Here is a 27,807-nt window from a genome sequence, read left to right as displayed (position 1 = left end):
GGGGGGGAAGCAAATTATAATCAATCCTCATTATTTGAGGGCTCCATATTTGCCCACTCACTGAAACTTATCCGTAACCCCCAAATCAGCACCCTCAGCCATTCTGGTCATTTGCTGACATGCGCAGAGCAGTGAAACAGCGGAGTTGCTCAACGCACACATTCCCAGCTGAGGCTGAACATGCAACACTCCGCCTTCGTGTTTCGGCTCTCATACTGTAAATAAGCATCTTTGTCACAGTCTATTTTGTGCCACAATTTTTGCATTTTTGTGCTTTTTCTTGGTGATTTCACTGTTTCAATTGCCTCCCCCCCGCTGCAGTGCTGAAGCGTGGTATAGTGATCCTCAGTGCAGGAAGGCGGGGATGCGCCTTGTGGAGAGAACACGTGGGCTAGAGAAGCTTCCTTCAGGCGTGAGCTACAGTGCTGTGGGCCATGAGTTCAATTTACTGAGTCACCTACGTATTAAATAAGGTGTCTTTAAACAGAGACACACATGAGACAGGGTTACGTACTGATGAGTTGATGAAAATGTGACCACAGGCTCACAGGAACTTACCCCTGTATTTTCCCTATGAGTGATGGCTCAGTATTCACGAATTCAGTGTTCACAGTGACTTTACAGAATAAGGGTATTTTCTAAGTCCATTCATAACTTCCAGGAATAGCGAGAATTGACGTAATTGAAAAAGAGAACAATGGTGTCCTCGTTTCCTAGGAACTGTGGGGCACCTGAGCATAGGAAACGTTCCCTTCTCCTGTAATAAACCTTCATATGTGTGGAGCGTACAGAACTTGATGTCTTCTTTAAGTGTTCTCAAATACATATTCTCATTTGACACACAGGCTTTCCGAGGGGGACTGGGCAAGTGTCACTATCTACACCTGACAGATGAGGAAACTAAGGTCAAAGAACTGCCAGGGTCACACGGTGGGTTAATGGCAGGCCTGGGTGATCCGACTCCTATATCCTGCTTTCCCCTTGTACTATGTCTACGGGTCCCCACTAAGGTCAAGGAAGGAGTGCTAGCTACCAGGCCACCAGGTCACCCTCCATAGCCAGCAGCTCTCTGGTGTAGTTTGGCCTTTCCTCCACGAGCTGCCCATGCCAGGATCCTCCCTCATATTGGGCAGGACAACTGCCTGGCACCACCAGAGTATGCCCAGAACAGGCCACAGGTGAGAATCCCCGCCCTTCAGCAAGAGGAGAGCTACCTGTGGGCAGGACCATGTTCCAGAGCAGTGAGAACTGAGCCAGCTCAGCCCTCATTCTTCCCATTCCCTCACCATTCACAAGTGCCAGGTGGGTTGTTAGATGCTTGGACCACACCCAGGGATAAGAAGGACCCATCCCTGACCTTGAAGAGCTTTGAGTCCAGCTGGGGAGAGAGACATATAAACAAATCATTGCAATATAGTACGATGAGCGAGATGCCAAGAGTGTACGCAGGGAGCAGAGAACACAGAAAATGGAGGTACAGTCATGTCTGGGGGACGATCAGGGAAGATTTCACAAGAGAAGCTCTTGAGGTGGGTGGGACTTGAAGAATGCATAGAAGCTTGCAAAGTGGAAGCAGAAGGAGAAGCCAGGAGGGACTGCGGTGCTGAGCGACGGGCCTCGGATCTGGGGTGAGAGGCTTTGGTTCCTGTCCCAGCTCCGCCAGTGACTAGCTATGTGATCTTTTTTTTTAAAGATTGGCACCTGAGCTAGTATCTGTTGCCAATCTTCTTTTTTTTTCCTTCTTCTGCTTCCCAAAGCTCTCTAGTAAGTAGTGGTATATTCTACTTGTAGGTCCCTCCACTTATGGCATGTGGGACGCCGCCTCAGGATGGCCTGTCGAGCAGTGCCGTGTCCGCACCCAGGATCTGAACCGGTGAAACCCTGGGCTGCTGAAGCAGAGTATAGGAACTTAACAACTTTGCCACGGGGCTGGCCTCTAGCTTTGTGATCTTGAGCAAGTCACATTACCTCCGTGAATCTTAGTTTTGTGTCTGTACGCAGGAGTTGTTCTCATACCTACCTTTGAAGGTGGCTGGGGACAGCCAAGTTAGATAATGCTTTTGAAAGTACTTTACAAGCTGTAAGCAAAAAGAATGTCAGTTCTTCGCTCCTGGATATGTCTACACTTGCTACTCCTCTAGAGAAGGGATGAAGACATCCCAAGGGAAGACAAGCCCTTATGCTGGATTCAAGCTCATGGCCTCTGTCCTGGGAAGGCCTGGCTGGGAACAGGGAGATTCCTTGTTTCTCCAATCCTGGAACCTATGTCTGGGACATAGGAGGGCCAGCCTGTACCCAATGTACCTGCAGCTTTGATGGAAGACCTGCGGATTGCTTGCTGTCCGAGATCCACAGCCTGCTGTACCTGGAAGGCCCTTAAGTCCTCCTCATCCAGGGCAATGTCCCCAAGGAAGGCAACTAGAGAGAAAAGAAGAAGCCAGGGGCCGAGTTAGTCCTCCTATCCAGCACTGACGGGCCCGACCCCGTGGGCACACCTCCTGGCCCCCATAGCAACTTTAATCTTCAAATGTCTTCTGAGGAAGGAGGAGGGCAGTGGGGGACTGGCTTCGAGGATCTCTTGGGAGACTCAGGCTCACTTTTTAGGTGGAATCTCAGCAAAGCTGAAGCCCAACCCCTGCCAGACTGTTAGCTCTACCCAGACATGGTCATGTCGTTTATTTCATCATTCTTTAGCAAATACTTAGTGAGCACCTCCTGTGGGCCAGGCACCACTCCAGTGGTTAGCAGACAGGAAAGGTCCCTGCTCGAGTGGAACTAAGCTCCAACAAAACACAAGCAAGCAAATACAGAACTCAAGAATGCCAGATAGAGACAGGAGCTATGAAGGAAATACAAGGGGCAAGATGACAAAGTGTCTACTTTGTGGGCCCACAACTTTGGCACCGTGCCGAGCATGTAGTTCAACAAACGCTGTTTCGATTACATCGAGGGGAGGCTGTGAGTGAAAATGGGAGCAGATGGGCATATCAGAGAAACCAGGACACATAATGGGAGCTCCCTAGCCAGGAGAAAAAGGTTTGACAATTCTCAAGTGACTCTGATTCTGTGTCTCAGGGTTCCCTGTCTGGAGGAAGAAAAGCCTGGGGGAGAAAGCCCCCTCTAGGCCATTTTGATCTCTGAAGCTGGGGGAGATGTTTCCAGAGAGATGGGCTAAACCGTCCATCTGCTTCTTGAGAAGTTGGGAGCAGGAGAAAAGAGAAGTCGTGGAGCTGAGTGCTTTGGAAGGAGCTCAGATGTGAGCTGCACGCTGCACTGGGCTGGGGGGACGGGAGGCTGTGCTGGAGGTGGAGCAGAGAGCAGTTTCCCTGCAGCTCCAGCCAGGGCGACATCTGCTTCTCATCCCGAGCGCTACATAGGCCTGGGGGCGGCATTACACAAATTGTTTTAACCTTGAGGCCTTGTACACAGGTTGCTCCTCCCCAGATGGCCCACTGGGTGGACACACACACACACACAGAATCAGACACATGGGGTTAGTGCTCCTACAGACACATGGTGACATCCACACCCACGCCATTGAACACGGAGCTATGCGAAGTCACAGAGACATCCCTGCACATACAAGCAGTGCCCACACTGCCCTTTCAGGTGGAAGGTACTCCATTATGTTTGTTTGAGTCAAGGACCACATTGATATTCTCCAGGCCTGCAAACACACGCCCACAGACACACACTCTTCTACAGATGTGACTTAGAGTTGAGTTAGCAGTTATTAAGCTTCCATTTTACAGATGTGCAAACTGTGGCCCAGCAGGGAAATAATTTAACTGAGACCACACTGCTAGTCACTAGAAAGGCTGGATTTATAATGCAGGCCTCCCTGATTCCCAGTCAGTACCCACTGCACTCAAGTTCATTACCTCTATAGAGCCCGTATTGTAAATACATATACACAAAAATAGACACTCACTCAGATACACCTAGTCACAAAAAATACACAGAGTCACAGACAGTCCTCAAAAACACACGTCAAGCTCCAACACACACAAACCAACAGTAAGCTCCAAACCCATTAAGCCAGTGATAGCAGCAACAATGGCACCTTATGTAAATGTCTGTGGAAATTTATGTGATGCTTTCCAGCGGACAAAGTGCTTTCACATGAACGAATTCATTTAGCCCCGACCCACCCAGGACATGCCTGTTACGCCATACTCTGCCCATGCCTTTGCCTAGGAGTGTCCCATTACAAACTCCTGGAGAGAGAACCTAGTGGCTAGATTCTAGCCCACCACCCTGACTTTTAGAGATCAAAACACTTTGGCCCAAGAGGGGAAATGACTTGCCCAAGGTCACCAGCTGGTAGGTGGCCCAGAATCTCTTCCAACACGTGAGAAAGATTCTCTTACTTAAAACGTCACCTTTGGTGGCCTTGGCTCAGCTATTGATGGAACAGCAACAGAGGATGCTTCTCAGCTGACATGCAAGGGTGGCCTTAGAAGGCTGGGGATGAGAGGGACACTCCAAGGAGGCAGTGGTGGGTTCACACAGGTGGGCATGTGCCACATGAACACCCTACGCCTTTGCACACTTTGCACAGACACTGCACTTGCAGGCTCACGCACCTGTGCCCACAGGATCACCATATACGCATGTGGTTGGACCCGCAGACTTGTCTTTGGACACAGCAGAGTAAGGTCTTTGGAGTCAGACAGACCTGCCTTTGAATCCCAGCTTGGGTACTTCTAGGTGACAAGTCATATAAACTCTGCTAAACCTCAGTTTTCTCCCACATAAAAGGGAGCTAATAATGGACTCTGTCTCCTAGGACTACTGCATGAAGTACAGCACAAAGCCTGGAGTACAGAGAGCACCCACTAAATGGCCACTGCTAATCCTACCCTAGGAACAGCTCCGGAAGCTCCAGTTCAGCTCTCTACTTTCCAGAGACATACTGGCTCACCCACGTTGACCTCCCAGCTGAGTACAGCCCTGGAGTGCTCAGAAGCAGAACCTCAAATTCCAAGTACAGAGCTCACAGAACTGTGCGGGCCTGGGGGACCAGGGCAGTGTGGAGGGCAGGGCAAGGGGAAGGCGGGACGGGCCCCAGGGCTGGCCGCAGAGCTCATCCGTGGAACAAGCGCCCTGTGGTAGGGATGTCATGGCTGAAGAATGCGTGGGAACAGAGTGGGGGTGGAGAGAGATGAGGTGGGCAGGAGCGCCTCATGGCCACGAGCTGGGCCTGAAGGCTCTGCCTATTTGGGATTCTCCTTAGGGAAGCTAAGGAATCTGGATGCTGGAGAGTCCAGGACACCCCTCCTTACACGGAAGGAAGCCCTGGGGTCAGGGTCAGGGTAGTAGTTATTTTCAACACGGGATCAAAAGTTTTTGTTTTGTTTTCTGGCTGTAAACCAGCCAGGAACACTCATGGCTGTTCCACAGCCAGACCCCTGGAGCAGAAGAGGAAAGAAGAGAGCAAGCTGGACCCCATGTGCCCATCCTCCAGGTCAGCTTCTTGACTCCAGAGTCTCGTCCTTGGACATGGCAAGGCATCTCCTGCTGGGGGGAACCAGAGGAGCGTGGCTGGTGTGTTGAAATCCCAAGAGCACCATGTGTACCCAGCATAGAACGTCCCATCACACCAGTGCAAGCTTCTAGCTGGGGGAGGACATGCTCGAGCTCCTGCAAATGTTTGCATGTACTTAATGACACATGTACACTTACGCACAGGTGCATGTTTGTACGTCCACTTACATGTACTCAGGAGTACCCACGTGCACAGTTAAACAGACTTGCCCATAAAGCAGGGGCATATCTGCAAATGTACAAAAACACACTCTGGGACTACTTCCCTGTGCAAGCCCTAGTGTTTTCAAACCCAGAGAACTGCATTTCACAGGCCATACTCCCCAAAGGAGAGGGCACCTTGCCCTGCCCTGCCCCGTAGAAATGGACAGAGGGGAGAAGGGGAGAGGGGAGGGAGAGAGAGGAGGGGTGGGGAAGATTAGCCGATTACCCTGGAGACACTTAGTAACTCCTTAGTGGCCTGAGGAATGACACATTCTACTTCCTCCCCCTCCTCCCCCTAAATCTTCTCCCCAGATCTCTTGAGAAACTAGAATTTTTGAGAGTGCCTTCTTCCTGGGGAGTCCCATTGGTCCCCCTGCAGCTGGAGCTCAGAGTGATTGCAAGTCTTTTCCTCCTCCTCTGGGGCACCTAAAAGAGAAGGTGACTCAGGGAGCTGGGGCATAGGTGGGTGGGTGACTCATTCAGAGTGTCTGGAGGGGGATGTGGTCTGGTGAGGGAAGGGATTGCTTCTCATCCTCCGGAGCCTGTAATCTGCTCCTCTGAGGACCCCTGAAGTCCAAACTTGGCCCCTGGGGCGAGGATGGTGATGAGGGCTGGTGAGCTACTGCCCCACCTCCCTGCCAAGGGCAGACCTCGGAGCTGCCCGCTGAGGCCGAAGTAAGGTTCTCACTGGCTTAGTGGGTGTCTGTGCTTGTGGGAGCAACTGTGTCCTAATTCCTGCCTCCAAGGTCTCTCCCAGAGCCCTGAGCGTCACTGCCAAGTCATCTGGGGCAGCCAGAGCTGGGAATCTCGGGGAAGGATGCCCTTGATGGTTTGGGATCCCAACATACAAGAAATCAGGGCTGACTTGCTATCTCCCCGGGCAAGGGCAAGAGAGGGAGGGCTTGGTGGAAGCAGCTCTGAGCACACACAGACCAGCTCGGCTTCCCGCTCATTGTTCTGGTCTCATCCAGAAGATCCAGGAACCTCTCCAGGGTATCAAGGGTCTTAATTTTGCCCTTACTGGAACAGCAACCATAACTCAGACAGTAATAGCAAGAGGTGATCTGAGAGGAAGGGGCCTGGGGATCCTGAGAGATCACAGGTGAACCAGATGGAGTCAATGAGGCTTTCATCCTTGGTCCTCTATGTGCAAGGAGGAGGAGGAGGAAGAGAGAGCTGGAGAGCATCAAGTGAGCAGAGGCAGACAGGCACACTAGCTGCATCCAAAGGAAGGAGAGGTAGACGCGCCTGCCGCCATCAGCTCCAGCACCTGGAGGTCAGGGCTCAGAGGGCGCAAGAGGCAAAGCCAGGCAGGAGAGGGCAACACGAGCAAAGAAGAGAGCCTGGGGACCTGCCGCTTGAGGGTGTTGGTGTGGGGTCTTCGGGAGTCAGGGTGGAGGGAGGAAAGCTGCACCAATCACCACCAGGAGGGAGGCCTGACCTGACCCTGAATCTTGGCCTGTCAGGCACTCAGGACGTTTCAGCCACCCCCAGGCCTGGCCCAGCTCCCCACCAGCCTCCCTTCACTGTGGTGGAGAGCTCTCTCCAGAGCCCTTGTTCGAAGTTCCAGCTCAGCCAGCCCCACCCTAGCATGAAATCTGAGACTGGAGATAGAACCCTCAGCCTCCTGCAGCTCGGAAAATAATTCCAATTTCCAACTAGTAGTGAAATACATCAAATTGGCTTCTTACCCATTCATTCTTTAAGGCCTTGCCCCATCCCTCCTCCTCCATGAAGACCTCCCAAACCCTCCCAGCCTGCTGTGATCACTGTTTCTCCCCCACCAGCACTACTAGGGCTGCAGAGGGACAAGAGGCTCCTTAAGCCTTTAGGGCTTTTCCCTTGAAGGTGGCATATGACGCATCTTGGTTTGTGCTGTTGGTGACATCCCTGTGCTTCGGCCCTACTGGACTGCAAGCTCCTTGAGGGCCAGGCCACATCTTACACTTCTCTGGATCTCCCACAGAATCGAACCCTGGCACATATTAGCATTCAGTAACTGTAGATCAGTTGAATGAATAAGTGACACCAGGACAAGGTCAGGGAGACACTCCCTTTTCCTGAAAATCAACCCCATTCCTTCAGAAAAAAATGATGTGAGGGTGTGAGGCACAGAAAGCAGGGTGGAGGCAGCCAACATTTATTTAGTCTTTACTGTGTTAAGTTCTAATAAGTGTTTTATGTATGTTCTCATATCTAATCCTTACCACTAACTCTACAAAGAGATATCATTAGTTCCATTTTACAGGTGATAAAAGTAAAGTTCAGAAATGAAGATTAACCTTCCTACGGTGTACAACTAATGAGATGTGGGTCCAGGGTTGAGAGGTAGGTCCACCTGCCTCCAAAGCCCCCTCTGTCCCCTTAGCCTCATGCCCACCCCAAGCCCAATGAGAAAGATGACAGCTAACGGCTGGTTTACCCACAGCCCAGCAGCGGAGGAGGAAGAAGGGCTGAGGGATCCAGCTTCTCTTCCCACTGGAAGGTTCTCCCATTCCTGCAGTTTGCTGTGATCCATCCACCCAAAGAGGGGTCCCCAGGGGCAGGATGAGAGCAACCTGCCCCCAACCCCTTGTGCCACTCCTAGAACTCTAGGAACCGTGCCCCTGCCCTGGCTCTGGCTATTTGGAGACAGGCTGAAGTCAGAGGCAGGAAGTCAAGGAAAGGTTCTGTTATCTTACGCCCTGTGTGTTCTCTTGTCCAGGCAGCCTGTTGGGGGTCATCTGATCAGGCAAACAGCCTGGCCATCTGGCCACTCCAGGGACAGGACCCCTCTGGGCCCAGCAGGAGTGAAGGGGTTACACAGGGTCTTCATGGACAAAGAACACACACACACACATACACACAGTCTGGGGCCCTGACCTCGGCTAATTAGCCTCCAGATTCTGTGGACTGAGAGAGCGGATATACAGTATCGGAGTTCTCTGTGCTCTTCCCCTTTCCACCCCAGCTTGGCTTTGGTTGGGGCCTCTGGCACATAGGGGCAGAGGCAAATGCCCCTCCTAGTCTGGCTGGTCTGACTTTGACAGCTGTCTTCTAGCCTCAGAAAGCTGCCAGGCTGGTGGGGACTGTGGGATGGCCAGGGAGCTCCATCTCAGCAGATCCCCCGAAAAACTTTCTTCTTCCACTTGGGCTGGGTGGGGGCCGCAGGAGACTTGCTCCCCGGAGATGCAGGCCTCCCCACACCCCACCCTGGGAGACAGATGTGGGCCCCAAGTCAGCCCATACAGACAGGCTGGAAAACACCAATGCCCTGGAGCCAGAGATGGGGGAGAAAAGTGTAGACACACACACACACACACACACACACACACACACACACACACACGAGTTCGGCCAGAAAAGTTTCCTGCAGGAGGAATAGCCTCCGTGGCCGCAGGTCTCTGTCGGACTGACGGGAGCTTTCCCCAGGAACCCTCCGGCAAGAGGAGAGGCAGCGGCAGCAGCTCCACACACAGCGGCAAAACTTCAGTCCTAAAAGTCCCCCAAACTTCCCCTCCCTCTCTCCCCCTTTCTTTTGTTCCCCACTGCATTGCCAACCAGGCAGCTCCCGGCTTCCCACACTGGACTGTCCTCCCCCAACCCCAAACCCGGCGCGCCGCCGCCCTGCCTGCCCGCCTGCCCGCCTGCCCGCCGGGCCTGCCCGCGCCGGCCCTCGCGCCCCGGCCGCCGGCGGGGTGGGGGCGCCTACCCGCCTTGCAGGGGTCTTTGTAGTTGAGGGGCTCCGAGTCGTCCTCCTCCCCCAGCTCGTAGGTGTAGTCGGCCAAGTCCAGCGGCCGGCCCGGGCGCGCGAGCAGCAGCAGCCAGAGCAGCAGCGGCAGCGGCAGCGGCAGGCGGGCCACGCCGGGCATGCTGGCGGGCGGCGGGCGCGGGCGCGGGCGAGGCAGCGGAGCCCTGCAGGCGAGGGGAGGCGCTCCCCTCCGCGCCGCCGCTCCCCCCCCGTCCCCCGCGTCCCCGCTCCCCGGCCCTCCCCGCGCCGCCCTCCTTCCTGTCTCCTGCCCCGCCCGCCGGCTGCGCCGCGCGCTCCCTCGCCGCCGGCCGCGGCCTCGCCTGCGTCTTCCCTGTCGCCTTCGCTCCCCCCGGGAGGGAAATGAGCTCGCTGGAGGGCGGGTTTTCGCCCGAGCTCGGCCCCTCGGGCCCGCGACGGTGCTCGGCGGGGCCGGGCCGCGCGCCAGCCGGAGGCGGGGAGGCGGGGAGGCCGCCCGGGAGGGCCCGCGGGCGGGCCGGGGCGAGGGGCCCTCTAGCGGCTGCCCCCCGGCCCCGGGCGCGGGACACGCTGTCAGCCGCGCGCCGCCTCTGCCTCGCTCTGCCCCTCGGCTCTGGCCGAGCTTCTCGGCCCGCGGCTCTCGGTCTCTCGGCCTCTCGGACCCGCGCTCGCCCCGAGCCGGCACCCTGTCCCTCTAGTTCTGTCCTTCTGTCTCTCACTGTCTCTGTCTCTCTCCCTCCCTCGGGAGACACCGCTGGGGGGCGCCTAAAGCCCGTGGATTGCTCCCGGGGCCCTGCCACTGCCCCCTCTCCCCCGTCGCCCCGGGACAGAAGGAGGAGGGGACAGCCCCCTTTGCGCCCACAAGGCCCTCCCCTTCCCCGCGCCGGCGGACTGAGGGTGGGAGAGGACACAGGTACACCCTTTGCTTTTCAGTCAGGCTCTTTATTCTTCTGCGGTAGGAGCCCCCTGTCCGAGGAGCCGCCCTTCCTCTGCCCTGGCCCATCCTCTCCGCACAGCTCCCACTTCTCCAGGGCAGTCCCCGTGGTGCGGGCAGGAGCAGCTTCCTGCCTGTCTGCAAAAGACCCTTGGCTCTCGGATCTTTCCTGTCCGCTTGGGGCTTCCTCAGGCCCTGCGAAACAAAGGACCACTGTTAATGACGTGAGGGAGAGAGCTGGGGAGGTGTCCGTGACCCTCCCCTCCCCTGAGCTCCCTGGTTCACCCGGCCTCAGTGGCTGCCCCAGTCCCTGTCAGCTGACGTGGCAAGGTGGCCCATGCCCTCCTGGGCCACTGCTGCTCCACTACCCTGGCCGTCACACCTACTCACCTGAGGGGTCTTAGATATAGTAAAGGGGCACCTCGCCACACAGGGTGCTCACGGTGGTGCCCAGGAAGTCCAGGTCCCCGGAGGATGCCGAGCCACCATCACTGCCCTCCTCCTGGCCCAGATTAGAGGTAGCCACTGCAGACTTGGCCTGGAAAGAGCCCCTGATTTAGAGCCTGGGAACTGAGTTTCTGTCTCACCTGCGGCCCTTATGATGGGTCCTCAGGTGTGCCAGGCAATCTCTCTGAGCCTCAGTTTCCTCACCAGTAAAGAGGGGACTGTGCTGGAGTCAGAAGCTCCGAGGTGCTGTGTGGGCTCAGCAGAAGCCAGGAGCTTGGCAGTGGGGCGGAGCTGAGGAATGGGTAGGGAAGGTGTGGTGCAGGTGAGTCTCCTGAGGGGCTCTTACCTGGCAACCCACAAGGAGCAGCACTTTATAGGGGTGACAAATAGCCATCACCTCAAATGCTCCTCCTAGCAGCTCTGGGAGGGAGACAGCTCATTCCTTCTCACCCACACACCCACCTGGAAGTTCTGGAATTTTCTAGTGAGAGCCTCAAGAGTGGGGATGCTCTCCGGAGCCATCTTCATGATGTAGCAGTAGGTTCCCGGGGCTGGTTTGTAGGCAATCAGGAGCTGAGCACGAGAACCCGAGTTCATTCAGGAAGGCCCTGCCTTGCTCACTCCCTAACCCTAGTCCTTCTGTCTCTCACTGTCTCTGTCTCTTTCTGTCCTTTGGGAGATACTGCTGAAGGTCCTTGGTCATCTCCCTCTAGGTTGGGTACTGGAGGGGGTCATATGGGAATCTGGTGATCAGGCACCCCCAGGGGGACAGGGAGAGATGGATGTGGCACAGCTGGGTGGGTCTGGAAAAGTCTTATTATTGGTCCCCCAGCCCCAGGGTCAAGAGGTCCAAGCATACCCACCCGCTGGTAGTCATACACGACGATGCCAGTGGAGCCAATGGAGAAGGTGGCAGTGGTGTCCGCACGCCCTCTCAGGGCCAGGCGCTGCGGGGCTTCCGGCCCCCCAATGCTCATCTCCAGGACCTGGGGAGAGCACAGCACTGCCTGGCATTCCTCTGTCCCTACTCATCCCTTTGGTACTCATGCCCACCCTCTGTCTTCTTTACTCAGATGCAACTCCTTCTTCCCTGAAAGCTCAGCGAGGCTTGGTGGACCCAGGTGCTGGAGGGAACAGGCTGTCATACCAGGGGGCCCGGTAGAGAAGCCCAAGCCAGTTTGCCACACTGTTCCTGCCTCTGTCCTTCCATAAGGTGCCCCTTGCCTCCTCCCCTTGTTCCCCTTGGGCAGTTTGCTATCTGCCCAGCCCACCTAGTCCTTCTGTCTGGCCCTGTATCCGTTGCCTACCCAATCCCAGGCCTGCTTACCATCTCAGTATGTTTCTGGCTCATGTGAAGACCCATGAGCAGGGCCCCTACAATCACCACGACGACAAGGACCACCACCACGACCACGATGAGAAGGCGTTTGAGGGGCACAGGGCAGCAGGGGATGCCAAACCGGCCCCGAGGGGCTGCTGAGTAGTCCTGACGTGATGAGGCAGACAGGGAGACAGGTGTAAGGTCGTGAAGTCATAAGGATGCACCCTCTTCTCCCCGCACAAGCTGGACACCCTCCCAGGGCTGGACAACCAATGTAGAGGAAGGTTGAAGAGATCAGAGAAGGATTTCTGGATGAGGTGGCCTGAATTTCAACAAACCCTTAAATGCTTAGAAGTGAAGTCTAGCCTGGAGAGACCCAAGAGAGCCTGTTTCACCAGTCTCATCTCCTGCTGTTTCCTCTAGACCCCTGGCCTCCCAGCCATGCCCAGTACCTCTCTGTTCCCCCCCAAATCCATGCTGTCTCACACTTCTATGCCTTTAACATACTACCCTTTCTTCCTGCCATGCCTTCCTCCTTCTCCACTTGGAGAGCTTCTACTTATTCTGGAGCTAGGTCAAATGTCATTTTCCCTGTGAAGCTTCCGTGACCTCCCAAGTCGCAGCTCCTTACTCAGTGTTCCCTACAGCCTGCTTCACTGACCTCTGTGGTGGCTCTCAGCCCCTCATATTGGAATTGTTGGACACTGCCACGTCTGTCTCCCCAAGGGACTCTGTCTTGGTGGTTGGTGTCCCTGCCCTAACTTAGCACAGTCCTAGGTTAGCTAAGTGAATGAATTTGGATGAAGAAACAGGCCAGAGAGGTTGCAGGAGGCAGGGCCTACACACACACGCACACAAACACGCACACTCTCACACGCATGCACATGCATGTTCACACACAGTCGCACTCACCGGTGGGCTCTCCATCAAGACCTCTTTGCTGCCCACATCCATTTTGCTGTTGGCACCTTCCCCTCCTCATCTCCGAGTGTGACTAGGGTCTTATATATGTCAGTAGGGAGAGGGGATAGAAGTGAGGGACCACCCCCCTCCGTCTGCCAGCCAAGCCCTCGGCTTTGAAGCCTGTTTGTTCCTGGCCCTCCAGAGCCCAAGCCCTGATAAGTGAGCTTCAAAAAGGCCTAAGGGCCCTTGGCCCTGGCACATGAGTCCTCTTGGCCCCATGGAGAGGAAAGCTGGGTGAGCTGAGCACCCTTGCCCTTGGGCAATCTGCACCTCTCGCCTTGGTGTCTTCTTGGCGTGCCCGCCTTTCTTGCTGGCACCCGTGCCTGCCGTCCTGTGGCTTTCCCTGTCCTTCTGCCAGGCTGAGCCTCTCAGGCAGCCAAGCCTCTGACCCAGTGGGGCATCCGCCACATTTCCCAACAGAACTGCCCCCAAGCATAGGGCTGAGCTCCAAGAAGGGGAGTGAGGAGGCAGAGCCCGTGCATCCAGAGAGGCCCTGCTGAAGGCGGGGGTGCCTTGGCGTCAGCGTGGGGGGTGGCACATGGTTCATTAATTCTCAGAGCATCAGATTTTCACTGCAAGTGCTCCACCTGCCTCGCAGCCCCCCAATCTGGACCTCACCTCAGACCTGCCCCTAGTCATTCTTTTCCTAATTCTGAAAACTCTGTCCCCTGTGGTTATAAACTCTTACTAATATGCGGTTTTTCCTTCTTTGCTATAGGCTTGTTCGTAACCTAAAGGCTCCCCCCCCCCCACCCGCTTTTACTTTTATTTGCATTTGTTTTATGCTGAAGTTAGTCCCCAGGCCATATGTTTTTGTTTTCTCTGTTCCTTCTGGGATTTCTTTTTCTTCTGCGTTGCCTCCCCTTCCGGTTGAGGAGCGATCTGCTCTGTTCAGTGGCTTCATCTCACTGTGGCAGGGAGCTCATGCACAGGTGGTCTGACCTGCAGCTCTGTAAGGTCTGAACCGCATCCTGGGCACCTTGTCCACCTGCATGTGCTCGATGACCAGAGAATCGACATCTAATCCCGTAAGGTCAGCATTACTTTCTGTGTTTTTAAGCATGTGCAGCAAAAATTCAGCACTTTTTGGGGCACTGACCCTGGGTCCAGCCCCACTGTTTGGCCTGGGCTCACCTACCAGCTCCACCATTGTAACGACGACATGGCACACATCACTTCTGTAAAGTGACATCCTTCAGATACTTGGTGGCTTTTGGATATGCATACCCTTGATGGCCTGGGCCATTTCAAAAGTGTTCTTAAAATGAACGCAAAGATCTGAACCTCTTGACTTGCATGATTTTGGGGGGTTTTCTGTGTCAAATGAATAGCAAACCATATTCAGAGATCAAGCTGAAGGCTTTTCATAGCAGATCCCGTGCCTGACACTTCTTTCCTACACCCAGATGGCCTCACACAGGGCTGATGTGCTGGCTGATGGTGTCCCAATCTCCTCGTCAGCTGTGCTTGGGGCTGCCTATCACCCTACCCCTCTGCACTACTTTTTACATCCTCTGATCATGAGTTTGCCCTGAGAATGCTACTCACCTGAATGTGATCCACTTTCTGGACCTTCTTCTTCCCCCGTCTCTCTCTTTCCTACCTCTTTCCCCAAAGCCCTTTCCATCGCTTTGTTTTTCTAAACCAAGTCTACTAATGGCTACATCCTTTCTCTTGGGCTTCCATCTACTTGCTGGGCCAGCTGGTCCTGACAGTGCCTTCACCTCTAAACTTTCGTGAGTGTGTAAGTCATAGCCCTGAACCTTTCTCCTCTCTTGGCCTGACATCCTTATCCTCCTTAATTTTAACTATAACACTTCACCCCAATTCATGTCCCTTACCTGGGGGCTCCCCCACACCTCGGTCCTGTCCTTCAGTCCTGAGCTGACCCCGAACTCTCCAGCCCTGGCAGGTTCCCCTGGCCCCACAAGCATCCCCCTCTTCAGCTGGAGGGGCTTCAGCCTCCAGGTTGCACAATAGCATGGCATCTGAGCTGAGAGCCTCTGAGAAGCTCGGGGGAGGAAAGAGGGAAGGAAGTGTTTGCTCCCACCACCCTCCTCACCCCTCGACTGCCCCTGCAAATATTTGCCTAAGCCTCTAGCAGCAAGTGTCCTAGGAGGAGTGAGAGAGGGAGACGGGGGTCCAGGGAGGAGCAGGGGAAAACATCCTCCTCTCAGCTGTGTGCAGCCCCAGCTGTTTACAGGTGTTAGATGTGGGAGACAGCCCACCTGCAGTGCCCACCCATGTCTGCCTCCAGGGCCTCCACTCCTGCCCCTCGTTGTCCTGCAACATTAGGATTGATCGGCTGACTCACATGTACTGGGCCTGAGCCAGGTGGGCAGCAGGCCAGCTGGAGAGCCAAGGAGAACTGCTAGCATCTTGGGGTCCCTGCGGGCATCTTGGGGGCCGCACAGCCCAGCTGTGGGGTTTGTTCTGAGCAGGTGCTGTATATAGGGTTTGCCATCATCACTGGGTGCTGGGAAAGGGGTCTCTCTCTCTCCAGTCCTCAGTTTCCCCTGCAGGATGCCCTTAGGCTGTAGTTCTCATAAGCTTTACAGCTCTTCTTCCCTTCCTTCCTTCCTCCCACCCTCCCTTGCTTCCTTCCTTCCTTTCTTTTTTCTTTTCTTCCCTCATTTTGCCTGTTTGCAAGTTGAGGAAGGAAGGGTGCCTTAAAGTTTCCTGAGGGAAGTTTAGATGCTGTCATCAATCTGGTAGATGGGAAGCCCAGAGAAGGAAGGAGGGAGGGACCTCGGCTGGGCATGAAGAGCAGCAACCTCGCCCCCACACCACCCTCTGCATTCTCACTTCTTGGCCTTTACCTAGGCCATTTCCCCCTCCTGGAAAGCCCACCCTTGGTGCCTCTCCACCTCTCTGAATACCACCCATCCTAAAGGGCCAAGCAAGAATCAGTGGCACTATCTGACCTCACCGCCCCAATTCGCAGAGCCCCTCCCTCCTCCAAAATCTCCCAGCCTCCCTGCCACACTTTCACCTGCCGCTTAGCACACACTCCTGTTCTCATGAGTGACATGGGAGCTTTTTGTTGCCCTAGCTTCCCAGCCAGGCTGCCAGCCCTGGGACCGACCCTGGGATTAAGCTTTCCCGAGGCTTCTTTGTGCCTGCCGCAGGGCAAAGAGCATGCATACAGCCAACGTGTGATTATATTCAGTGATGAGACTGTCACCAAACATGAGGGGGCTCCTGGCTAGCAGCCAATAGTTCATTCCTTCAGTATGTGGAGGTCTCGGTGCTTCACAGGCCAGCTCTGGGGCCCTGATTGAGTCATTCTGCCTTTCTAGGCTTAGTGTGTTCATCTGTGAAATGGGACTGGAACTGCCTGTCCTGTCCCCCTCTCCCAGCTGTTGTGAGGATCCAATGACATCATGATGTGAAAGTCCAGTTGTCATGATTGTCATCATCTGCTTCACCCCCCAGGGCACCTCCTCTCACTAGCTAAGCATAGGACCGACACTCCTCCTTTGTCTGTCTCTGGGTTAATCCTCTCCACGAACTGGGGGTGGCAGAGAGCCCATGCAGCCACCCTTCCCTTTGTGCCTCCCTTTTCTTCCCTCCAGACCCTCAGCTGCCGGGAGGGGACAGGATTCACTCTGCCCTTTGTGTGCTGGGCAGAGCCGTGCCAGGGACGGGTGGGGACCGTGGCCCAGCTTCCCCAGCCACCCTCCCCACTCCCGTTGCTTGTCTTCCCACACGCTGGCATGGGGAGGGCAGCACGGGCAGCTGGACGGGGAGTGGCAAGTGGGCATCAAAGGGCAGGGGCATCCCTGGCTGGGAGAACATGGACTTAAGCTCAGACCAGAGAATCCCCTGCTGGCAAAGGCTGGGGACAGCTGGGGAAGCATCTGAAGCCCAGTGATCTTGGTTTCCTGGACTGCTGTGGAAAGAGCACCAGACTGGACGGCCTGACTTCCAGGCTTCCCTTGTTCAGTACCCATGAGCTCTTGGGACAGTCACCCCCCGCCCCCTGCCCCCACACACTCCTGGGATGTAACATGGTGTAGAACAGGTGTTCTCAAACTTTTTGGTTTCAAGATCCCTTAACACTCTTAAATAGTATTGAAGACCCCAAAGAGCTTTGTTTATGTGGGTTATATCTATTGATATTTAGCAAGAAATTTAAAAATGTTTATTAAATATGAATTAAATTAAAATAACAATAATAAACTCATTATATGTTAAAACATAAACAAATTTTTAAATGAAAATAACTATCTTACGAAGCAAAAAAAATTAGAAGAGCATCATTGTTTGACATTTTTGCAAATTTCTTTAATTTCTGGCTTAATAGAAGATACACGATGTAGCCTCTGGAAAATTCCAGGGTACTTTTGTGAGAGCACGAAAGTCAAAAGGGCAAATAATGTCTTAACGGTATTAGGAAAAGTGTTTTGACCTCGAAGATACCCTGGAAGTTCTCAAGGACCCTGGGGCTCTCTTGGCCACACTGAAGACCCCTGGTTAGAAGAACGGCTGTGACTTCAGAGTTGGGTGCACTGGTTAAATCTCTGCCTTGTCACTTTCTTTTTTCGGGGCTGTGGGCCCCACTCTTCTTATCACTAAAGAGGATGAATGTCAGCTACCTCAGGAGGCTGAGAGGATTAAGTAGGTGGAGTACACACACTCAGTGGGTGTGATAGCTAGCTTGGCTGTTTTCCTCTTGATTTGGGCCTCAGTTTCCTCATTTGTTAAACAAAGGACTGGACTGGAAAATGTCCAAGGTTCTTTCAGCTCCCATAGGCTGTGGCTGTGTAATGAGAAATGTTCCAAAATCCCACACGTTCCCACTCCAACTCCAGTGACATTTCCCTTTTCAGCTCACACAGACACAAAGGCACATTCTGTTCACTAGCCCGTGGACACATGTGAACGCAGATACACACGTGTCACTTAGGAAATGCCATGAACTCTGGTTAGAGGATGTGTCCCCTGAAGACCAAGACATATGCACAGGTACACAGCAGGCACATGGATCCATAATGCAAAATGCCTCCGCAAGAGAATATGTGCATGTGCAGGAGCAGACACAGGTGTGCACACGTCCACCCAGGCATGCCATGATGGGATGCACATGTGTAACTCACACACATGCGCTCATGCATATACTCTCTGAGCAGATGGCCCCAAGGACCGCTGGTGCGGTGCGCAGCAGCGAGGGCCGCAACCACTCCTTCTTTGGCTACTCCCGGCCCGGGGCTCCCCGCTCCGCCCCGCGCGCGCCCCCGCCGCCGCCGCAGTCCGCGTCCACCGCTGCCGGGCAGCACTCGGCTCGGCTCCCGGCTCCGCGCATCTCTCCAGCCGGCTCGGGAGCGAGCAGGGGAGGGGCCCGCAAGCGGCAGGCGCCCAAGGGCTGGTGGAATCCGCTCTCCGCTGCGGGCAGCCGGGCCCCTGGCTGTGGCAGCTGCTGCTGGTGGCCGGGAGGTGCCGGCGCCCGCGAGGGGTGGCGGAGCAGCGGGGCGGGGCCGCGGCCAGTGGCCCCGGGAGAGCCTCAGGCAGCATGGCGGGGCTGCGGGCCAGGCAGGCCTCTGGGCTCCGGCTGCTGGCGCTGTCCACGCTCAGCTTCTGCCTAATGCTGCACGTCGGTGCCAAGAGGCCCCCTAAGATGCCCCCCTGCCCGCCCAGCTGCTCCTGCACCAGGGACACCGCCTTCTGCGTGGACTCTAAGGCAGTGCCCAGGAACCTGCCCTCCGAGGTCATCTCTCTGTAAGTGCAGAGCCCTGGGGGCTTCAGTGGGGGAGGGGGGCAAGAACTGCTCCAGGAGTGGATGGGGAGAACCCCTACTCTCCCTCTATAGAGTCTGGGGACAAGGAGGACTCCAAGAGGTCCTCAGGATTGGAGATTCAAGGCGTCAGCCGGGCAGGTAGTTCTGCAGTCATGCAGATTCAGCAGCCGTGGCTGGGGAAAGCAGGAGTCTATAGCCAAGAATGAATCATCACCACCATCAGCATCAACCAGACCTACTGTGTGCAAGGCTCTGGACTTGGGGGGAAAGGGGTTGTTTACACAAGCATGTGGACCCCTGCCTGTGATGTCACACCAAGGGCAGAAAAACTTGTGGGAGGAGAGAGTGTGGGAGCAGGGGAATGGGTGGAAGTAAGACATACCCACATCATGCCCTGGCACCCGGCAGATGCCTGCCACTGCACTCACTAGCCACTCTGTACTGGGTCAGCCAGCCTGTCACTTGCAGCAAGCGGCCTCAGGGACTAGATAGGCTGTGTGGTCCTTGAGAGCAGGATGCTAATCCCCCACCCCCACCCCAGTGTTCCATCCCTCAACAGCATCCAACACACTGTGGGGCATTTGGAAGATCGTGAAGGCATGGGTAATGGAACCTTCTTTTGGCTGAAGGGGAAGCCGAGACTGGGGCTATTGGTGCTCAGGGAGGCAATAGGGGATAATGATGAAGGAAGGTAGTGAGTTTGTGAGAAGAGAAAGCCCCAGGTGGGGGGGGAGGGGGGTGCGGGCGGCAAGCCTGGTGAAATAAGGCATTTCCAGGGTGAGTGCATCCAGAAGCCATTGCCCTGTCCACCTTGCGCTACCTCAGCCCGGTCCCTGCATACTCTACACAGTACTGACTCAGGTGTCCCCTGCAGGACGCTGGTGAATGCTGCCTTCTCGGAGATCCAGGATGGAGCATTTTCCCACCTGCCACTGCTGCAGTTCCTGTATGACAGGGCCTTGTGGGGAAGGGCGGGCGGGGGCAGAGTGGAAGGGGACATCTTGTGTACTGGGGAGAAGAGAGCGGATGTAGGTAGCCTTTGGAAATTAAGATGCACATGTCCCTTGCTTTTGCTCTGATGGGATAGCCACAAAAGGTGGAGCAGCCTGGAGTCGAGGGGGTGCAGGAAGCTGCAGTTGGGGGTGAGGGTAAGGGATGCAAAAGCCAAGAAGGGGGTTTTTGGGACCCAGTCAGGAATGGATTTACCTCCTCTAGAGACCCAAAGGAATTGGGTGCAATAACTTGGGCTAGTGCCAGAGAGTAGACACTGCAGGGGAGAGGGGTCATCTTAAAGACAGGTGACCCCAAGGATCAGGATTTGAAGAAAGAGCCGGGGGTTGAAAGGGAGGGAAGTTGAGAGGGTCTGAAATTCTAAAAGGGCTGTTTACTTTAGAAGCCCCAGTCACAGGAGGGAGTACATGTGAGTTACCCCACCTCTTTCTCATCGGGGGTTGTCCTCAAACTTGACATCTATTGGAAAGAGACTGGAACGAGTTGGGGTGAGGATGGGAGCCAGAGACCAGAGACGCAATGGGGAGGACCCAGCTTAGCAGGAGAGACCCGCCCCTGAAGCAAGCAGGGACCCTGGGAGCTTCTGGACCGGCACCAGGCTCCTGCTGAGTCTTGCCGTGCAGGCTACTCTGGGGCTCTTTGCTAGGGTCCGGAGGACGGGAGGCAGGGCAGCTGAATCTGAGGAAGCCTGGGGTGAGGCAGCAGGCTGGGGCTGGCGCTGCGGGCACACCCTGGGCTGCTCTAATTCCACCTTTGTCTCTCCAGGTTACTCAATTCCAACAAGTTTACTCTGATTGGAGACAACGCGTTCACAGGACTGTCGCACCTGCAGTACCTGTGTGTGGGAAAGAAAGAGGAAACGGCAAAATAGAAGGGAGGAGGGAGCTCCTGGGAGGGCTGAGAGGGGAGGTCGAATGAGGAAGGCTGGGGGGAGATGGGAGGAGGTGGGGGCCCGTGAATCCTCTGACTGCAGGGCCGGAGCAGAGGGTCATTTCGTCATCCTTCTGCCTAAACCATCCTGCCTGAATGCCATGTCACCACAGGCTTAACGCAGCCAGATTCGGAATGGGAGCCTGTCTCAGGGCCAGGGGCTGGGATCTAGGTGGGGTGTAGGGAAGTAGCTGGTCGGGGGTCTGGGATCCTGAGTGGTGCCAGAGATGTGTTCTCATTTTTCTCCAGCTTCATTGAGAACAATGACATCTGGGCACTATCCAAGTTTACTTTCAGAGGACTCAAGTCTTTGACACACCTGTGAGTACGTCATGCACATGCACACACCGGACCAAGCCCCTTGTCCCCTATGGTCTTTGGCCTCGGTCATGATCTTCAGGTGACCCAGGGGTTTCTCTTGCAGCTCACTGGCCAACAATAACCTGCAGACACTGCCTAGAGACATCTTTCGGCCCCTGGATATCCTGAGTGACTTGTAAGGCCTGAGTCCTACCTCTTTTGACAGTGCCACAGAGGGGCGTGTCTCTGGAGGGAGTGGCGTGGGATCCAGGAGTGGGAGGGTCATAAGGTCTTGAGAGGCCAGGAGGGCTTGGGTTTTGGGGGCCTCCCAGAAGGCTAAGCTGAGTCATATATAGATTGGTAACCTTCCAAGTTTGGGTTCCTCAAGGCATCTGTGGGCCCTCTTAAAATGCACATAAGACAATATGTGTCTATGATTTTAGACGTGTGCTTTTTCAATATATGTTTGATTTGAACCTACATTAAAGTCCAATAGCATAGCCACAATCACAATTTATACAAGAAAACAAAAGCCCTGGATTGTGGGAGGTTTGGAGGAACTGGGATGCAACATATCATTGTGCAGGTTATGCACTGCAAAAGGCACCTGGCCTAGGAGGCAAGTAGGGGCTGAAACGCAGCCCCCCTCTGCTGGCCAAGCATGTTTCCACGGGGCTGCACCCCCCCCGAGGGGAACATTTTTCTAATCGGCAGAAAGATGCCATGTGGGCAACCAGCAGCAGCCTTGGCTGTATTTGCTTCTGAAAACCTAGAGGGCTGGGTGGGCAGAGCAGCTGAAAGCCTGTCCTTCTCTGTGTCCCTTCCATCACCCTCATGATCCAGGGACCTGCGAGGCAACTCGCTCAACTGTGACTGCAAGGTGAAGTGGCTGGTGGAGTGGCTGGCGCACACCAACACCACAGTAGCCCCCATCTATTGTGCCAGCCCACCCCGCTTCCAAGAGCACAAGGTGCAGGATTTGCCTCTGCGGGAGTTTGACTGCATCACCACAGGTAGGAGGTGCCCTGCCCTGGGTGTCGGGCTGGGCTCCCTGGGCAGCTGCACATGTACCCGGCCTTGCCAGTCAAGCAACTCTACCACCCAACAGGTTCTTCCCTTTCCCCCCATCCCCCCACCTCTCATCCCTGCAGATTTCGTGCTGTACCAGACCCTGCCCTTCCCAGCAGTGTCGGCTGAGCCCTTCCTCTACTCCAGCGACCTCTATTTGGCTCTGGCCCAGCCAGGTGTCAGTGCTTGCACTGTCCTCAAGTGGGACTATGTCGAACGGCAGCTTCGAGACTATGATAGAATCCCAGGTACCTGCACCCTGCCTGGCTGTGCTGGCCCCGACTAGAGGGATTGGGGTGGGGTGGGCTCCATTGTTCCTCTCCCTTGAGCTCCTACAGGTAGAGGGATAGATGAGATATGGTCTCTGCCCATAAGAACTTTCTCATCTTTGAGGAGAGGCTGATAATATCCATATAATTGGTAGATGCTAGGAGGGAGATATGAACACAATGCTCTGGAAGCACAAAGGAGAGGCCTACCCACGGCAATCAAGGAAGGCTTCCTGGTGGAGGGGATGCCTAAATTGAGTCTTGAAGGATGGGTGAGAGGGAGGAGTCAGAGGTGATGCCAAGGCTCCTGGCTTAAGTAACTGGGTGTGCCAGTGAACTAAGGAGGAGGAGATAGGAGTGGCTAGTAAGTTCAGTTTGGGATCCACTGAGTTTAAGCTGAGTCTAGAAGGCTGAGGGAGACTGAGCTAGGAGAAGAAAATGTGGGAAGGGTGTTCTGGCAGAGGGAACAGTGTGAGCAAAGTCAAGAAGGTATGCAACAGCTTAGTGTGTGAGTACATGCCCCCTGTAAACAACACGCAGCTCACATGGCTGCAGCATGAGGTTTGAGGTGGAGGGTGGCCAACGAGATCCGAGGAGATGAGGGGCAGGTCACTGACAGGTTTTGAGCAGAGTGGGTGATCCAATCCCATCTGTATCTTAGGAAACTCCCTTTGTGAGCAGCATGGAGGGTGGCTAGGCAGAGGCAAGACATGTGGGCAGACCAGCAGGGGACCCACTGGAGCCTGGCCCGGCGCAGTCGCAGTGGGGATGGAGAGATGCTTTAGAAGGGAGCACTGAACTGATGCAAGAGGAAACAGGAGCTTAAATTGCCCTCTATCTATGAAAGAACTTGAAGTCATTATAAAAACACCTTCCCCCAAAAGAAGACTCCAGATCCAGGTGGTTTCCCTGGTGAATTCTACCAAACATTTAAGGAAGAAATAACACCAATCTTACACAAACTGTGTTAGAAGCAGAGGGGAGCATTAACAGGACTTGGGGACTGCTCAGCTGTGGGTGAGTGAGGGATGGGGAGGTGTTGGGGATGGCTCCCGGTTTTCTGGATGGGGTGACTGGATGGAGCCACAGACTGAAATCCAGAACACAGAAGGAGGAGCAGGAGCAGGTGCGGGGTGGATGTGGAGCTCAGTTTTGCCAGTGGAGTTTGGGGAGCTTGTGGGTGTGTGGGCCAGGAGGGTGTGCGCTGCGGCTCGGGGGCTGTGGGCTCATCAGCGTGTGGGCGGACAGACCAACGCTGTGGACCGGATTCCGGCGGTGACTGCCGGAGCCTCAGCACAGGCTTCCCTTGCGGGAGAGGCCGAGTCACAGGGAGGAGGTGGGTGGGCAAAGCAGCGCTGGCAAGGAGGAGAGGAGAAGTGATGACTGGGGGCACCAGGCAGGTGGGGAGTCTGACCCCACAGGCTTTGGGTGCCTGAGAAGGGTCAGATCTGGTTGTGAGCACAGCATTCTCATACATAAGCGGGGTTTCTCAGGAGAAGATGTTTTCGTACACGGCTATCCAGACATCAAGCTGTCATTTTGTGTACCTAGGCTCTGTCACCCGTCTGTGGATGAGCTCTAACTCTCCCTCCTTCCCCTGCCTGGCCACTTGCCAGTGGGGTAGCTTTGGGCAAGTCATTTAGACTCCGAGCCTCAGTTTCTTTCTGTGTGAAATGGCAAAATAATAGGGTGCATTTTTGAGTGATTCATTGAGGCACTGTGTTCAAATTTAGCACAGCGACTGCACACAATAAAAATTCAATAATTGACATTATGGGTAAACAATCGGTGAACATCTAGGAATACCTATTTTGTGCTCAGTCTCAGCTTATACTTGAACCCTGGGGGCAAAGGTGGAGGGACGGTGATGCTGAGACTGATATTATTAGCTGTGAAACAACTAGAAAGCACTGAGTGACGGGTAGATGAACTGGGGGAGGGAATGCTGGAGCACAGAGCCTTAGTCTTGGCCCAGGGTTGGAGGGGACTGACCCTCTTTTCCAAGGGTGTAGCGTGGGGCGGGGGCATGCAGGCGCCCTGATGCTGCCTGACACTGCCTCCCCACACCCTGGCAGCTCCTTCTGCAGTGCACTGCAAGCCGATGGTGGTGGACAGCCAGCTGTACGTGGTTGTGGCTCAGCTGTTTGGCGGCTCTTACATTTACCACTGGGACCCCAACACCACACGCTTCACCAAGCTGCAGGACATTGACCCGCAGCGCGTGCGCAAGCCCAATGACCTGGAGGCCTTCCGTATCGACGGCGACTGGTACTTTGCTGTGGCCGACAGCTCCAAGGCTGGTGCCACCAGCCTCTACCGCTGGCACCAGAATGGCTTCTACTCCCACCAGGCCCTGCACGCCTGGCACCGCGATACTGACCTGGAATTTGTAGACGGCGAGGGCAAGCCAAGGCTCATTGTGTCTAGCAGCTCCCAGGCACCTGTCATCTACCAGTGGAGTCGCACCCAGAAGCAGTTTGTGGCCCAGGGTGAGGTGACCCAGGTGCCTGATGCCCAGGCTGTGAAACACTTCCGCGCTGGCCGCGACAGCTACCTGTGTCTCAGCCGCTACATCGGCGACTCCAAGATCCTGCGCTGGGAGGGCCCCCGCTTCTCCGAGGTGCAGGCCCTGCCCTCCCGGGGCTCACTGGCCCTGCAGCCCTTCCTTGTGGGTGGCCGCCGTTACCTGGCACTGGGCAGCGACTTCTCCTTCACACAGATCTACCAGTGGGATGAGGGGCGACAGAAGTTTGTGCGGTTCCAGGAGCTGGCTGTGCAGGCCCCTCGGGCCTTCTGCTACATGCCTGCTGGAGATGCCCAGCTGCTCCTGGCCCCCAGCTTCAAGGGGCAGACGCTTGTGTACCGACACGTCGTGGTGGATCTCAGTGCCTAGAGGGGTGCCAAGGCCTCTGGGTTCCTCGGACAGCCACTGGAGGCTAAGGGGGAGCCTCTGTGTGAGCAGTATGTGTGCCCATGTGAAGACACATGTAGCTAACCTGCATACGTGCCCTCACATACGTACACTCTGTTGAGCGTGGGCAGACACTGACTAGCTCAGGGGAGCTACAATGAAGACTCATATATGCACCAGGCAACCCAGTACCCAGTGCCCTCCCATATGTGGACACCTGTTGACCTCACACTCCATCCGCAAGCCCCTCTCCCTCCATTGCTTTCCACATGCTCTGGCCCTGGGGGCAGGGTGCTGGGAGGGAGGCTGAACCGCCCCCTCCTGTTGTCCAGCTTATCCTTTTGACTCTCTGGTCTTTCCTGTTGGTGCTCTAGGTGTCTGTGTACTTGCTCATGCCCCACAGTGCAGCCCACAGCCACATCCTTCAGACTGCTGGGGCACTTACCCATGCTACGCTCCTTGTGCATGCTCACATGGACGCTGACGGACGCCATCAATTACATGCACCACACCCCTGTCTACACTCCCATTTCTGCGTGCACACATGCACATTCAGGACTGCCTAAAGGCTCTCCCCTCCGTGACCTCGCCTCTCTTCTTAGAGGGGGCACACAGGCCCCATCCTCCTATGCTCAGCCCTGGTGTGCCCACCCTGCAGCTGATATGGATGGGAGTGGTGGTGCCAGCCTCTTTGCGCCAGCTTGACCTCTTGGGGGCAAAGCCCTTCTGCCTGAAGCAATAACAGCAGCCCCAGCAGCCCCTGACTTCTCCCCAGTGCTGGCTCTGTTCCCACTGGAGTTTCCTTCTCTGACCCTCAATCTGGCTTGCCTGTGGACAGGAGGCCACTCAGATGAAAACCTTTCTGCTTTTGTTTCCTGTAGCTGCCCTAGCCTTGGACCACCCCCTGGGTTCAGCCCCACCTTTGGGCTGTGGACTCTGAACTGTGCTGGCTTCTTGGGGTGTGTTCAAGAGCTGGCCCAGCCAGGGACCCTGCAAATACCTGAGCCATCTGGGCAGGTGGCAGGAGTGGAGCTGGGCCAGAGAGCGTCTTGGGGGCCCTAGGACCACTCTAATCCACAGAGGCACACCCCAGGAGCACTGCCTTTCAGTGCCGGGGGGTGGGGGTGGGGGGGTGGGGGAGGTGAGGGGGTGAGGGTCCTGTGGGAGCGGCGCCTGGGAGCCAAGCTTCTGCTGCCCTCTGCTGTATGCTGGGAATAGACAGCTCTGACATGCAAGGCTGGTGGAGAAGGCATGGGGCAGGGAAGCTCTTCCCTGTGCCCAGACTGTGTGAGGGCCTCCTGGTGGCAGGATGTCCAGGGGCACTTGGGGGCAATGCTATGATTCACTTGCTTCAAATAAAAAGTTCCCACCCCACTGCTGGCGCTCAGATGTCCGATGGCGACGTCAGCCGCAGCTGTTTCATTAAGAACAGAGCCAGGGCCGTGCTGTCCCTCTTGCTCGCAGGCACCCTGCATCAGCTTTCAGACTCCCCTCCCTGCTCTTTTCCCTCCAAGGAGCGAGTGGGAACCCCCAAGGTCAGCAGGTGCAGGGGTCAGGAGTTCATGGTGATGACACTCAGGTGCTGGCGAGTGTGACTAGTCTCCACCACCTGGAGCTGACTCGCAGTCCAAGAGTTCCTTCCTGGAGACCACACTCTTGGGGTCCACTGAGAGACTGGAGTCTCTCCCTCTGTCAGGTCATCTCCAACCAACATGACCAAAGACAGCTCAGCGTCCCTCTACTCCCCCAGCCCCACTGGGCAAATGTCTGTCATTGCCACCACCCTCTGCCCCAGGTGTGAGATTTCAAGCAAGTCAACTAATTTCTGGAGCCTCAGCTTCTGCTTCTGTAAAGTAGATAATAAAACCTACTTTGTTGAAACCTGATTCTGCCACCTACTAGCTGGGTAGCCTCAACCATGTTATGTAGCCTATTTGTATCTCAGTTTCCTCATCTGTAAATGTGGGTAAACATGATACCTCCCTGACTTGGTTAGGTGAGATTTACATGCATTAAATGTATAACATATTAATATGTGTAATGCCCTTAGAATAGTGTGCCTGGCACAGAACTATGATTTTTATTGGTCTGTAGGCCTATAAGAAATATAGAGGTGGCTCAGAGAAGGGTGCTTTGTGGGAGTGGAGGTTGCTCTTTGGGGAGAACTTCTGCCTGTGGATTAGGGGTCCTTACCCATCCTCAGACCCAGAGCCCCTGTACCCTGTGTCTTACCTGTAGCCTCAGATGCCCAGCCAACCTGCCCTGACCACTCCTCACAATGGGGAATCTCACAGGGGACATGTCTGAGTTCCCACCTCCTCAAACCACATTCATGTGCTCTTGGCTTAGCAGGTGCCCCTTGGGTCTCGCAGCCACACTGTCCTGGGAATGTCTGTCCTGCTTTTTCAAATGGGGAAAGGGCCTCATGCTGTGCCAGGGAGAGGTTGCCAGGGAAAGTG

General features: G+C 55.3%; 3 protein-coding genes across 7 annotated transcripts in view; 1 reads left to right on the top strand and 2 right to left on the bottom strand.

Moving 5' to 3' along the window:
* The window catches only part of BMP1 (bone morphogenetic protein 1), a 39,761-nt gene extending 30,020 nt beyond the window's left edge, over positions 1-9,741 (bottom strand). The window contains exons 1-3 of one of the 4 annotated variants that reach the window (XM_005607662.4): positions 9,443-9,678; positions 2,305-2,418; positions 1,287-1,378 (exon numbers count right to left, since the gene is read on the bottom strand). In XM_005607662.4, coding sequence (XP_005607719.3) covers positions 1,287-1,350 — 64 coding nt within the window. In that variant the 5' untranslated portion in view covers positions 1,351-1,378; positions 2,305-2,418; positions 9,443-9,678. Of the gene's footprint in view, positions 1-1,286; positions 1,379-2,304; positions 2,419-9,442 lie in introns of all 4 variants that reach the window. The other 3 variants (XR_011436645.1, XM_005607660.4, XM_005607663.4) reach the window with 3 other exon arrangements.
* A 637-nt stretch (positions 9,742-10,378) lies between these two features.
* On the bottom strand, positions 10,379-13,402 carry SFTPC (surfactant protein C). 2 transcript variants are annotated; one of them, XM_014737743.3, is made up of 7 exons: positions 13,072-13,276; positions 12,166-12,324; positions 11,702-11,824; positions 11,301-11,411; positions 11,043-11,129; positions 10,782-10,929; positions 10,379-10,586 (listed from the first exon to the last, which is right to left on the bottom strand). In XM_014737743.3, the coding sequence occupies exons 1-6, from the start codon at positions 13,111-13,113 to the stop codon at positions 10,792-10,794; spliced, it is 660 nt and encodes a 219-aa protein (XP_014593229.2). In that variant the 5' UTR covers positions 13,114-13,276; the 3' UTR covers positions 10,379-10,586; positions 10,782-10,791. The 2 variants fall into 2 exon arrangements, with proteins under 2 accessions (XP_014593229.2, XP_001491125.4); XM_001491075.6 differs by lacking the exon at positions 11,043-11,129 and having other exon boundaries at positions 13,072-13,402.
* Positions 13,403-18,235: 4,833 nt separating this feature from the next.
* LGI3 (leucine rich repeat LGI family member 3) lies at positions 18,236-27,234 on the top strand. Its single transcript, XM_001490992.7, has 8 exons — positions 18,236-18,840; positions 19,734-19,805; positions 20,636-20,707; positions 21,050-21,121; positions 21,225-21,296; positions 21,944-22,113; positions 22,252-22,416; positions 24,513-27,234. Exons 1-8 carry the CDS (start codon positions 18,635-18,637, stop codon positions 25,328-25,330), a joined length of 1,647 nt encoding a protein of 548 aa, XP_001491042.1. The 5' UTR covers positions 18,236-18,634; the 3' UTR covers positions 25,331-27,234.
* Positions 27,235-27,807: the final 573 nt, after the last annotated feature.

The sequence above is a fragment of the Equus caballus genome, chromosome 2 (assembly GCF_041296265.1).
Source record: "Equus caballus isolate H_3958 breed thoroughbred chromosome 2, TB-T2T, whole genome shotgun sequence".
In the NCBI taxonomy this organism is placed as follows: Eukaryota; Metazoa; Chordata; class Mammalia; order Perissodactyla; family Equidae; genus Equus; species Equus caballus.
This window is presented reverse-complemented; position numbering and strand designations above follow the sequence as displayed.

Bases quoted from the DNA above. Each gene is read 5' to 3' on its own strand.
- SFTPC (XM_014737743.3), bottom strand. From the start codon at position 13,113: ATGGATGTGGGCAGCAAAGAGGTCTTGATGGAGAGCCCACCG. The intron at 12,325-13,071 runs GTGAGTGCGACT...TCATCACGTCAG, and splicing joins TCTTGATGGAGAGCCCACCG to GACTACTCAGCAGCCCCTCG. The intron at 11,412-11,701 runs GTGGGTATGCTT...TCTCGTGCTCAG, and splicing joins TCGTGTATGACTACCAGCGG to CTCCTGATTGCCTACAAACC.
- LGI3 (XM_001490992.7), top strand. From the start codon at position 18,635: ATGGCGGGGCTGCGGGCCAGGCAGGCCTCTGGGCTCCGGCTGCTGGCG. The intron at 21,297-21,943 runs GTAAGGCCTGAG...CTCATGATCCAG, and splicing joins CTGGATATCCTGAGTGACTT to GGACCTGCGAGGCAACTCGC. The intron at 22,417-24,512 runs GTACCTGCACCC...ACACCCTGGCAG, and splicing joins AGACTATGATAGAATCCCAG to CTCCTTCTGCAGTGCACTGC.